This window comes from Phalaenopsis equestris, unplaced genomic scaffold, assembly GCF_001263595.1.
Source record: "Phalaenopsis equestris unplaced genomic scaffold, ASM126359v1 Scaffold000237, whole genome shotgun sequence".
Taxonomy (NCBI): domain Eukaryota; kingdom Viridiplantae; phylum Streptophyta; class Magnoliopsida; order Asparagales; family Orchidaceae; genus Phalaenopsis; species Phalaenopsis equestris.
The window spans coordinates 1,235,118-1,247,572 of NW_018164679.1; the positions used below are offsets into that span (position 1 = coordinate 1,235,118).

The 12,455-nt window shown below is 31.0% G+C and overlaps 2 protein-coding genes across 3 annotated transcripts in view; one reads left to right on the top strand and one right to left on the bottom strand.

Moving 5' to 3' along the window:
- The window catches only part of LOC110023950 (meiotic recombination protein SPO11-2-like), a 15,067-nt gene extending 9,320 nt beyond the window's left edge, over nucleotides 1–5,747 (top strand). Inside the window, exons 6-7 of the mRNA XM_020723613.1 lie at nucleotides 1,289–1,416; nucleotides 5,422–5,747. Coding sequence (XP_020579272.1) covers nucleotides 1,289–1,416; nucleotides 5,422–5,556 — 263 coding nt within the window. The 3' untranslated portion in view covers nucleotides 5,557–5,747. The remainder of the gene's footprint in view (nucleotides 1–1,288; nucleotides 1,417–5,421) is intronic.
- Nucleotides 5,748–7,892: 2,145 nt separating this feature from the next.
- LOC110023937 (serine/threonine-protein kinase STY46-like) overlaps nucleotides 7,893–12,455 on the bottom strand; it is a 63,834-nt gene continuing 59,271 nt past the window's right edge. For both annotated transcript variants that reach the window (XM_020723598.1, XM_020723597.1), the window contains one exon: nucleotides 7,893–8,103. In XM_020723598.1, the coding sequence (XP_020579257.1) occupies nucleotides 8,035–8,103 (69 nt within the window). In that variant the 3' untranslated portion in view covers nucleotides 7,893–8,034. The remainder of the gene's footprint in view (nucleotides 8,104–12,455) is intronic.

Consider the following 12,455-nt stretch of genomic DNA (forward strand, 5'->3'; position numbering starts at 1 on the left):
ATATTGTATATTTATATAATATAAGTTATATAATTAATATATAATATTTTTTTTATGTATTAATATTAGGGATGTCAAACTGGCTCGTCGTTCGCGAAACAACTCGTGTTCGGTTCGTTCGTTAAGAAACGAACCCGAGCTTATTTCAAACAAACTAAATTTTAAACGAACCGAACACGAACACAAGCTTTGTTCGTTCGTGTTCGGTTCGTTTACACCCCTATACATATAGGATAGTCTTGGTATTTTATATATATAAGGCTATCATTCGACTGTTCTTTGGCTTGGTTGGTTCAGTTTAATTTTCTAAGGACTGACTCTATCGGCTGAGCTTGATTAGTTTCAGGTCGGTAGGACGACTCGGTCAGCCAAGCTCGATATGTTTTGGGTCTGTAGGATTGGCTCGATCGGCGTTGTTAATCGAATGATCTAGTATGACTATCAACTGTTGATAATAGATAGAGGAATTTCTGGACATCCTCGGTATGATTAGATGTGTCGTGGGACTTAGTCTTCTCTCAAGCCAGTTTCTTCGTGATGGTTGGCTTAGATGTCTCTTTATCTTGTTTCTAGCCGAACAGTTTGGAATAAGATCATCCGTCATTTTTTTGCCCTCGTGGCTCGGTCGGCTTTGCCTTGCTCGCTTTGGCTCGAATGACTGCACTTGGTCCGTTAAGTGGGCCTTATGCTCTATGCCGGTGGGCTCTCCATTGTCGTACTTTTCTCTTTTGGACCGTTAGATCGCCTCAGGATTAACGCTGACACATTTTTGATGTACACATATGTACCACACAATGCTTATGTATTTACATATTTAACATCTAAATTTTAATAGTTACTTACATAACACTCCAATCTTTAATATTACATCAAAAATATTACTAAGGTTTATTTTTCAGAGGATCTATATACATACATCAAAATTCTTGTGTATTTGTGTGTTTAACACCAAAATTTTGATGTTTATTTTTATAGCACTTTTGAGTCCTAATCACATCATGACGTACATTAAAAATGTGTATTTCAACTTTAAAATGTTATTATTAATGATATTTTTGATATGATATTAAACATTTAGATGCTGTATAACGTAACATAAAAGCTTAGTGGTAAATACTTCAATTCGTAAGCATTGGGGTTGTGTATGTAATTCCCCCTAATTTTTCCATAATAAAACACACCTTTGCATTCACGTAGTTGTATAAAAAAATTTATATATTTTTCCGTTAGAATTATTTGGTATGTATGTAAATATCACTGAAATGTTTTCTTGTTACTTTTTTCTCAGCATGCAATATTAAGTGGCTTGGGCTGCGCCGAGATGACCTCCAGATGTTACCTCAGCCAGCATTTATAAAGCTGAAGCCACGTGATCTGCAAATAGCTAAAAGCTTAATGTCATCAGCAATGTTACAGGTACACTTTTGCTGTCTTGTAGGCTTACACCCTGTCTTTCTCCTTCATCTGAAAGCTCAGCACTCTATTTATACCAAGTCTTGGTTTGATCTTATATAACCTCTGTTTAGGCACACACACCTTATAGACTCGGGGATTTACATACATTTCACTCAATTTTTATTTATTTTTTGATCTAAAAACCTGGACTTTACATTTCTACAGCTCAAATCTTTCATCACATAAAGGATACCACTATTTTAATTTTTAAATAGTGAAATATACCTTTCCGTGCATAAAAATTGAAGTTTAGGTCAAGATAAATCTTCCATTAACTTATTTTAGGCACTTGTGCACTGGCTCCTCTAGAAATTTATATTCAGGGACACACACACACATGCATATACTTAAATATTCATTATATAACATTTAAATCTTTTAGTCACATCAAAATATCATTAATTTTAACTTTTTTAAAATGTAATACATTTTTTCATGTTTTTGGTGCGATTGAGACATTAGTGATGTAAGTCTCAAAATTTAAATTTTAAGACCTATAAATACATAACAATTTTATGGTATATATGCGTTTTTTTTCTTTTTTTTGGAATTTTCTTATATACCACACATTTCTAAAGTACTTGCATATCTAACGCCAAACTTTGATATTTACTCATGTAACACTCATAGCTTTACATCACATATATAATATCACTAATATTAAATTTTTTAAAAGTTCAATGTACGTTCTCATTGTCACTATCTGGCCTGGGACGGTCACATGGTGGGAGCTAAGTTTTCTATATTCATTCTTTTTAAGTTTATTTTACAAATGAAAGAGACACTAAATAAAATTAAATTAAGACATTATAATTAAAATTACCTCATTACAGGTTGTCCACGCCTTCAGTAGGTCGACAACTAAAAAATGATCAACTCTTTAGGCCCATTTTTCGGGAAAAATGAAAGTCAAACGAGAAACTAAGAAACACTATTACCTGTGAAACTCTCTTTGTTCCTCAGTGGCCGCAATGATATTGAGTTTTTCTCGTTCATCCTGGATGGCGTTCAAAACATAGCAATAATCATCAGACATCTCATCAAACTTGTCGCCAACCGGCATCTTGTCAATATTGAGAAAGTCCAAATTCCGGTGGATGTTTAGGGTCTCCCATGTTATCGTGTCAATAGCCTGCTGCACTTTCGCTGAAATTTTTTCTTCAAATTTTGGAAGAGAAACAACATTTAGAGTTGTGCGGATCGATCAACCATCTTGAGAAATCGCAAAGCGGAACTTTAACTTTCAGTCCTCGACATTATTCTCAACATGAGCAAAATGGAAATGACCCGACAATAAAAATTGCCCATACCCACTTGGGCATAATCGAAAGGAAAATAAATACCCATATAGCTCGACTGACCATGCAATCTTCCTCCGATGAATGAAAATCATGAATGTCATTATAGCGACAATCGAGTTGTGCATCATATGAGCGTTGATGACACCATAATACATCAAAACAACGCATTATTCCTTGCACAATGACAATCCAAATCTGAGGTGGAACTCATTCCGACACACCACCTTCTCATTCTCCTCTGACTGCCTCCATCATTCGGTCGTCCCACATGACCCGTGGGCGAGTCACTCCTCTTCTTTACTGTCAATTTTTTCTTACAACCACCCTCGAGATGTCAATAGCCTTTTATCCTTGACAAAAAGATTGAAGCAAAATCATACTCTTAATGGGAACTTGAGTTTAGGGAACTTGTCCATGGTAAGACGTGTCTCTAAAAGGCAACTAAAGGATGGAGCAAGGAAAAAGAGTAAGCAGAATTGAAAAGAAACTACCATCTATTTATAAGTAATAAAGTGCACATAAATTAAGAAAGTATCAACTATTAGTATTTAGTTAAATAAAAAAGAAAGTAACCACTATTGCATTTTATTCTCTCCCTCTTATGGCAACTTACAATCTTCTATGAATGAGAGAATGAGAGAACTAAAATATGTATGAGCATATTACATTGAACTAGATCTTGAGAGAATGAGAGAAAATATGTATGAGCATATTACATTGAACTAGATCCAATGGTCTTGAACGGGACAAACTGCAAAAAATTAACCCCGACGAGCACAAAAAACTCCCAGCCAACACCAAACAAATCGCCTGATCAACCGAGTGGAGCAGGCTGGCCGAATAAGCGAACGAAAAACTGTCCAAAATAATAGTGGGCAAAACGATGCTCCGATCAGGAAGGATTCGACAAAAGAAACAACCTTGATGGTTATGGTGACCAATTGATAGTAAAGAATTTCAATGACATTATTGATAATTCATAATATAACTTTTATTTGGTATAATATAAGAACAGTAATGTGTAAAAAAAACATTTTCCCTCAAAAAAAGGCACAAATGGAGTACTGGATTTTGGTGCTCCTAAGACTTCAATATTTCCCGACTTTTTCCATCTCTCATATTTTATTTTGTTGGGTGTGATTCACGAACAGATTCGTGTTGAACATATGTTGAATTACTCTTGTAAGAACAAATTCTTCTAGCAACCTTTTTATATATTTTTAATATTTATGGTCCAATTGCAAAATGACCCCCACCAATAAAGAGGTTTTAAATAAAACTATAATTATTATTTTAAAGCATTTTGGCAATAAAATTAAATCGAATAAATTAAAAAAAAAAAAAAATAATTCAACACAAATTAATTTAATTCAAATTATTTACTTGGTTTTTAAATACTAATCCATCAAAGTAGAAAAAAAACATAAAAAATTAATTTAAAGCCGGCTTTTTTTTATTCTCTCACGCAAGTGGCTTTTAAAAAGACACAAGTACATTAGTCTTTTAATTTATGAAAGATTTACATATATACCTCCCAATTTCTATGTATTAACACATCTATCGGAAACATATATACTACTCAATCCCAATCAAAATATTAAGTTAATTTTTTATGTTTTTTTTTCTTTTTTTCTCTCTAAATTTATTTAGTAGTATTTTAAAATGAAGTAATTATTTAAATTATATAAAAATTAACGTAATAATTTAAATTTATTTAAATTTATTTAGAGTCGAATCATCATTTTAAAAAAAATTGGCTTATTTGTTTTAATTATTTTTTGCCAACTTTCTTTCTTTAAAATAATAATAATAATTTTATTTCAAACCTCTTTAATGGCGGTTTCATTTTGCAATTGGATCACAAATATATATTGATATGCATGTAATTTTTTCATATGTAAAATATTAAAAAAAATCATTAAAAAAACATAGGGTTTAGGGTTTAGGGTTTAAGGTTTAGGGACTGTTCCGACAAACGAAATACACACGTACGTAATTACGTAATTTATATTTATAAAATACAGGTTTTTTAAAATTTTCCTTTATATCAAAGATTGCATAAGAATTGTGTGGTACATTTGTAAATTTCCCACATTTATGATAAAAAAAAAACATAAACTAATCAAGATTTATTGATATACCTCTCATGACTTTCCTAAATGCACTCTTCCCTATATCTCTGTCTTTATAAATAGAAAGCTTTCATACGTACCACTCAATTCATATATATTTACATATCTTATACTTTTAAGTGCCATCTTACCATGCATGAAAATGTCTATTTCATTTTTTTAGAAGTTAAAATGATGACATTTTTAATGTAATAGGAAAGATTTGGGTGGTATTAATGTAAAGAAAATAAGGCTTATATTTCAGTTATGTAAATGCCTAAGATTTGGATTTATGCATGTAAATGTCTATTGTATATATCAATATATTCTCTTTTTTAAACGTCATATAGCTGCTTAGATGTCAATGCCATCTTACCAAAATGCTTGTAATTGATGAAACTCTTAACGAAGAACTGAATTTAAATGTGTAATAAAAATGTGAAACTCTACCAAAATGCTTGTAATTGATGACGAAAAACTGAATTTAAATGTGTAATAAAAATGTGAAACTCACAATTTATGATATATGTATATATTTATTTATTTATTTATAGGAATCATATAGGGCAGAACTTACCACAATGATTGAGAAGGGAGATAAGGCTGAAATTGAGGTATTATATTTCCATGGATTCAACTTCCTATGCCATTACATTGCAACAAAGATAGTGAAGTCCGATTATATCTGAAAAATGTGATAAATATCATGGCATCAAACTCTACCTATGGCTCATATTTGGTAAGTTGGTTTAGTATAGTTTTTCGTTTCATGAAAGATTTTACAATAATAGCCATTGCTTGACATTTAACTTTCTAAGACAAGAGTAGGAGTGCAACTGGGCCAAGGCGGTCCATGAGCCGGCTCGAGCTCAAGCTAATTCTGACTCAACTCATTATCTTGTGAGCTGCTTCATTTTAAAAAAATATATATATATACTCAAAATATATTAAATTTTGAGATCTTTTTCTTTAAAATTTTTTAAAAAGATTAAAAAATAACATTTTAAAGTTTATATCAAGAAATCTTTTCTTATTTATATCCTATTTTGTTCATTCTATTTCATTTTATTATAAAACTAGCTTTTTTGTTTATACAATTTTCTCTTTTATAATAAATAAGTTGGTTCGAAGTTGTTGATTCGAGCCTAAGCTTGTACTTAAACTTAATTAGTTAATCAAGTAAGCTCAAGCTAAGAGTGGTGTATTCTTTTGCTCAAATGCCTCTTTATTATCTTTTGAATGGACTTTGCATCTCTTTATAAACATTAAAAATTTCTTATGACTATAATATTATTAATGATACTCAAACTTCTTTGGGGTATTTGTAATCTATTTTTTTTAGATTTAATTTTATTTATATTTTAAATTGAAATATAACGTATTTGTTTTAGTAAAATAAAAGGGCAAATAAATAGACCACCTGAAAATTGATATTTACAAATTAACCACTCGTTTATCATGAATGGTTAATTTGTATGATACCAATCAATTCATATATGTTTACATTTTTATCAAATTTTCAATAGTTTGATTGTTTTTTATCATAAATATATCTAGCTTGCAATTCAAAAAAATTACTTGAATAGTTGATTTGTGACACGCATAAATATATCTGGCCTGCAATTCAAAAAAATTACTTGAATAGTTGATTTGTATCATTGTTTTGAGTGTTTATCATTATTTTGAGTGTTCTGTATGTAATTATCTCTAAAATAAATTAAATTATTTTTAAAATACACTTTAAAAATACACAAAAAGATAATAAAAATCTTATATTCTAATAAAATATGTAAAAAAATTCACAAAACAAATAAATTTTAAAAAATAAAAAATATAGATGTATATAAAATAACTAAAGATATTATATTGTCAAAATATAATCATATAATTATATAAAAGAGCAATCAGATACATACCACAATTCTTATGTATTTAAATTTCCAATACCTAAAAAGCATGAGATTTAAATTTTTAGGAACACAAAAAAAAAAAAAATCATTTTTATTAATTTTTAGGAGTGAAATACATTTTTTGTTTATAACATCAAAATCCTTATAAATATAAAAAATTTGCTTTTGGATGTGTAAATAAGCGAAAATTGTGGTATTTATGTGAAATTCTCTTTTAAAAAGAGTGCCGACAGACCACACAATTTTTATGTATTTACATATTAACACCCAAATATTAATATTTACATATGTAACACCTCAATGTAATGATTGAAGTATTTTTTATGTAATGTTAAAAATTTGAGTGATAAGCATATAAATATGAATCTTTAGATATGTAAATGCATAAGAATTGTGTGGTATGCATGTAAATGCCCCCCAAAAAAATGTCATTAACAGCATAAATTTGCCGCTCAGAAAGCAGCAGGGAATAGGCCAGTAAACGAGCGAGCTTAAGCGAGCTCAGGCTTGGCTCGTGTACGGCTCATTTGAAATAACTTGTGTTTGAAATTGACTCGTGTTCGAAATTGGCTAGTGAACAGTGTATTCGTGTTCGGCTTGATTTAATATTTGGATTCGTGTTTGGCTCGAAATTGGCTCTGAAAAATTAAATTGAAAAAAATAGATATAAAATGTGGGATTCGAACCCGAACCAAATGCATACAAAAAAAAGGCACTAACCACATTACCACACGAGATGTTATAATTTAAACTTATATATAAATATATATAATATATTATTATATAAATAATATATGTAATATATTATTATATTAATAATTATAATTATTTAATTTCGAGCTAAAGCGAGCCGAACATGAGCGAACAGCGAACACATAGCTGTTCGTGTTCGGCTCGTTTATAATTCGAGCTTTAAATACTTGTTTATGCTCAGCTTGTTTCCTTAACGAACGAGCTGAACACGAGCTACTTAACAAGCCGAACAACAATGAGCTTTTTCGACAATCATAAACAAGTATTCTCATAAATAAAAGTTCTGAAGCAAAACATAAAACTATTAAATAAAAGAATAAAGTTCCATATTCTCATAAATACAGTTCCGGAAGAACCTCAAGATAGAATTGCATTCATAAGAAAAAGATAAATAAGCAGTCAAAATTAGGAGCAGGTCATGAAAAACAGATTAATTTGCAGATCTTAAAAAAATAAATTAAGGATTATATATAGCCAAAAAGAATAGTTCGAAAGCTTACTCTTCTAATGTCGTCCAAATGAAGAGAGAATGCCTCCTGAAGTTTTTTCCTTTCTGTTCTCATCATCTCTGGTCTGTTTAAGAAATCATCATCAGAAATAATTGCAGCGAGTAAATGTAATGATATTTACATACAAACTAACCAATTCCTATGTATTTGCTCAAGTAACATCTAAATTTTGTTTTTTTTTTTTTTTTATATTCATACCAGCGAAATCTTTCATTTTACATCAACAAAATTCCACAATTTTAACTTTTGGAAAGAGGTGGTGGTATGAAAAAATTGGAGGGGTTGGATGGGTAATTATGTAGGAGTTGAGTGGTATGCATGTAAAAATTTAGTTTTTGAATTTATTTGTATTATCTAATAGTTTAATGGTATTAGAGGGAGGATCCCTCATGTGTCAAGTGTCATAAAATGACCCAAATCTATCAACTCATCCAAACAAAACATGTATGACAGTGGGTCCCACTTTTATTAATTTAAGGAAAACCAATTAAGAGGGAAGGTTGTGATCGGAGAGCGTACGCCGCCGTATGTAATAATTTTCCGACTGACTCAAATAATCCAAATTTGGGTTGATTTGATTAACCGGATTTGACACCATGCATAAAATTAAGAAGGTAAATTTAGATAAATACCACACAATTATTATACATTTACATATCTAACACTCAAAACTTTAATATTTACACCTACAACACCTTGGTAACATAAACCTGTGCATGAAAAAGTATATTTCACTTTTAAAAAGGGACCGAATGTGATATTTTTCATGCGATGCTAATGATTTTAGTGGCACGCAAGTAAAGATGAATGTTTAGGTGTCAGATATGTAAATATAAAACAATTCCGTGGTATGTATGTAAATAACCCAATTAAGAAACTCTAGCAAAATTAATTCATCATGGTATAAAATTGTATCATGATTTATTTATTTATTTATTTATTGGGTGGGAAATAGATGCTGAACCTCTTTGGTAATTAGATGAAGCATGTCCAGAATCTCAGAGAAGTGCGGTCTATGTAGAGGGTCCTGCTGCCAGCACATTTGGAGAAGTTGAGCAAGCCTTGGATTCGTATGCTTCGGAATTGTCGGTCTCAAGCCCTGCAGACAGAATTCTTATGTATTTACATATCTGACACCTAAAATTTCATATTTACATGTATACCACTGAATCTTTAAAATCACCTCAAAGATGCCATTATTACTAATTTTTCATAAATAGGTTTAAGACAACCTAAGTGTTATAAACGTAAATATGAAAGTTAAGGAGTGAGATGTTCAAATACATAAGAATTATGTGGTATGTATGTAAATATCCATAAAATCATAGCAAATAATGGTTATAGGAATATTCGTCATGCATAAATAAGGTGATATATATATGTAAAAAATTGAAGTTTAGGTGTTAGATATGTAAATACATAGGAATTGAGTGGTATGTATGCAAACCTTCCTATTTTTAAAGCATTTTCACATGTGATGCATGCAGGAATTCTAATGTATTTACATAACTAACATCTAAACTTTACTTTTTACATTTATACCATCCAAGGCTTTCATATCTCAAAAACAATATCACTATTCAAACTTTTAAACAGAAAAATACACATTTTTATGCATTAGATAAGGTGGCATATACGTAAAAATTGAAGTTTAGGTGTTAAATATGGAAATATTCCTATTTTTTTAATACATTTTCACATTTGACACAAAGAGAAGAAGATTGTGGATCAAAACCACATCTTTCTAAGGAATATATTATAGAGATTTCGTTGACAATGCATTAACTTAGCAAAATATAAATACATTTTATAGAGGACAGATACTCTAAACCGAAAGATAGATGGGAAGAGAAATAGACCTTTTGAACCACACCAACCGCTGCTTGTAAAGGCGTTAGGTACTCGTAAGGAAGCTGAGGAGGGGGAAGCCGAAAAAATAAATTAAAATTTCAAGGTTTTAATGGCAACCACAAATGGTGAAGGGATTACCTTCCCCGTTAATAGCTCCCACAGCACGATTCCAAAACTGAAGACATCAACCTTTTGATCATATGGCTTGTGCTCTATGACCTAATGTCAAATAAATAAATAATTAAATAAAAAATTATATTATAATAATCAAATAATAATAATAATAATAATAATAATAATAATAATAATAATAATAATAATAATAATAATAATAATAATAATAATAATAATAATAAACCTGTTAGAAATAAAATGAATGCAGCTATTATTTTTTGGGGGCATTTACATAGATACTGAATTCCTATGTATTTACATATCTAGCACCTAAACTCTAATTTTAACAATTATGCCACCCAAATCTTACATATCATATAAAGAATATCACTATTTTAAATTTTTAGGTGAAATACAAGTTTGCATGCTTACGTTGTAACGATCCGGCTCGAGGCTTAGAATTAACCAAGGTGAGTACAAACGCTCGTACAGTGGAAATTAAGATTTCTATGTTCATTTTTTATAAATAGCTATTTAACAAATGGAAGAGCCAATAAATAAATCCCAATAAATAAATTAAATAAAAGTAGTATAATTAAATTTCTTCTCATTATTGATTGTCTGGGTCTTCTACAAATATTTCCTATTATATCGTTCATCTTTTAATCAATTAAATTAACATAAAAAATTAATTTAACATAACAGTAAGCTAAACAAAACAGTGAATACTTATACTCCTAAACAATAGTAATAGAAGAGAAAATAATACAATATGTATATCAGTTAAACTTTTAATAAATTAATAAAAACATTTGATATTTTAAGATTGAGGTTATTCAATGAATTTTACTATAACAATATTATATCGATATCATATTTGTACGATCGTCAAATGAGCATTTTCTAAAAGTTGTACCAATTAAAGTATTTCAATATCAACATCATTTTTCATTAACATGCACAGGTACCTTAGCGTTCCCCCGCTATTACCATAAAAAGGTGACTCCATCATAGTTAATCATGTACAAATAAACAATCAGTATAGACATATCAATCATGTTCTCATCTTAAGTAAGGGTACTCGTCTCGATGATGATCAATTTGTTCTTGAATTTGTCTTGATCACGATTCTTCTAAAATTGATACCTATAATAAATCCCACTTGAGCTTTCGACATTGACGCCTCCTTCCTCCTCTTCCCTCTAACCGCACGCATGAGAGCTTCCGCCTCTTCTTTTTTTTTTTCTCTGCACAACAGCAATGTCGCCCTCACCCACGTGGGAACTCCTAGGTCTTCTTTGTGTTTAGCTACACAGACTCGAGTTTAGTTACTCATCTCTACCCAAGTCGCTCTATCACCCTCCTTCGAATGGGTAATTCTTCCTTAAGATGTAGAACTTACCTGGTTTCCTCATACGCATCGTTTTATAGAACGTAAGTGAACTTTGAGTTCCTATTCCTGATTGTTCAATTCCCAGCCCTCCTTCAAATCCTCGCTTCCTCTCCCCCTCTATTAGACTCTTCATTTCCTCTTCCTCACTTCGACTCTTCGTTTCTCTCCTGCAAGTAATTGAAACGAGACTTCAAAATTCCCCACTCACAAAAAATTTATTGTAGAATTATAAAACGGACCGTAAGTCACATCTCATTAAGCAGGTCAACATTAGCTATCCATGAATTTTATGATAAAAACTAGGGGTGTCATTCATTAAGATGAATAGTAATCATGGTAAGGTAAAGGCTCGTTGACAACACAAAATTACTGAATCAAGAATGTATGCAAGGAAAATACCCTTATATTTAAGAAAATGCCAAACTCATCAGACCTCATCACCATCGGCAATTGGTTCTTCAGGCACACTATGAGTAAAGGAATAACCCAAGGTCAAACAGGTTGTCTTGGTTGAAATTGGGTAGGAGCTGAAGCTATACTCTATCTTTTTTTGTCCACTTGCAGACTTCTGTGAAGGAGCTCCGTCTATTTTCTAATCTTCAGTGCTCATCTAGCCAAACGATGAACAAAATTTTGCTATATGACCAAGCTGATGACATCAGTAGCATGTATTATAGCCTAACAAGCATTCACCTTTATGTTGTCTTCGCATTTGACACAATTGACTTCATTGCTCTGAGTAATATCTCTGCTAAATCCCACCTGAATTGTTCTTGAACTTCTTCCCATTGGATCCCTCTTGACCCGCATGTTCTAGTTCATCAATACTCTTCTTCTTGTGTGACTCCTCGATTTCCACCTTTCTAGCTCGTTTCACTAATATTGAATATTTATCAATCCCCAAAGATACCAACGACTGTCTAATCTAATCCTTTAATCCCGAGGAATCTATAGTACTTTTCTTTTACGGTGGCGATCAAGTGTGCTGCTTACCTTGACAGTGTAGTTAATTCTGTTTTGTACTGCATGACTGTCTTCTCTCCCTACACCAACTTGAT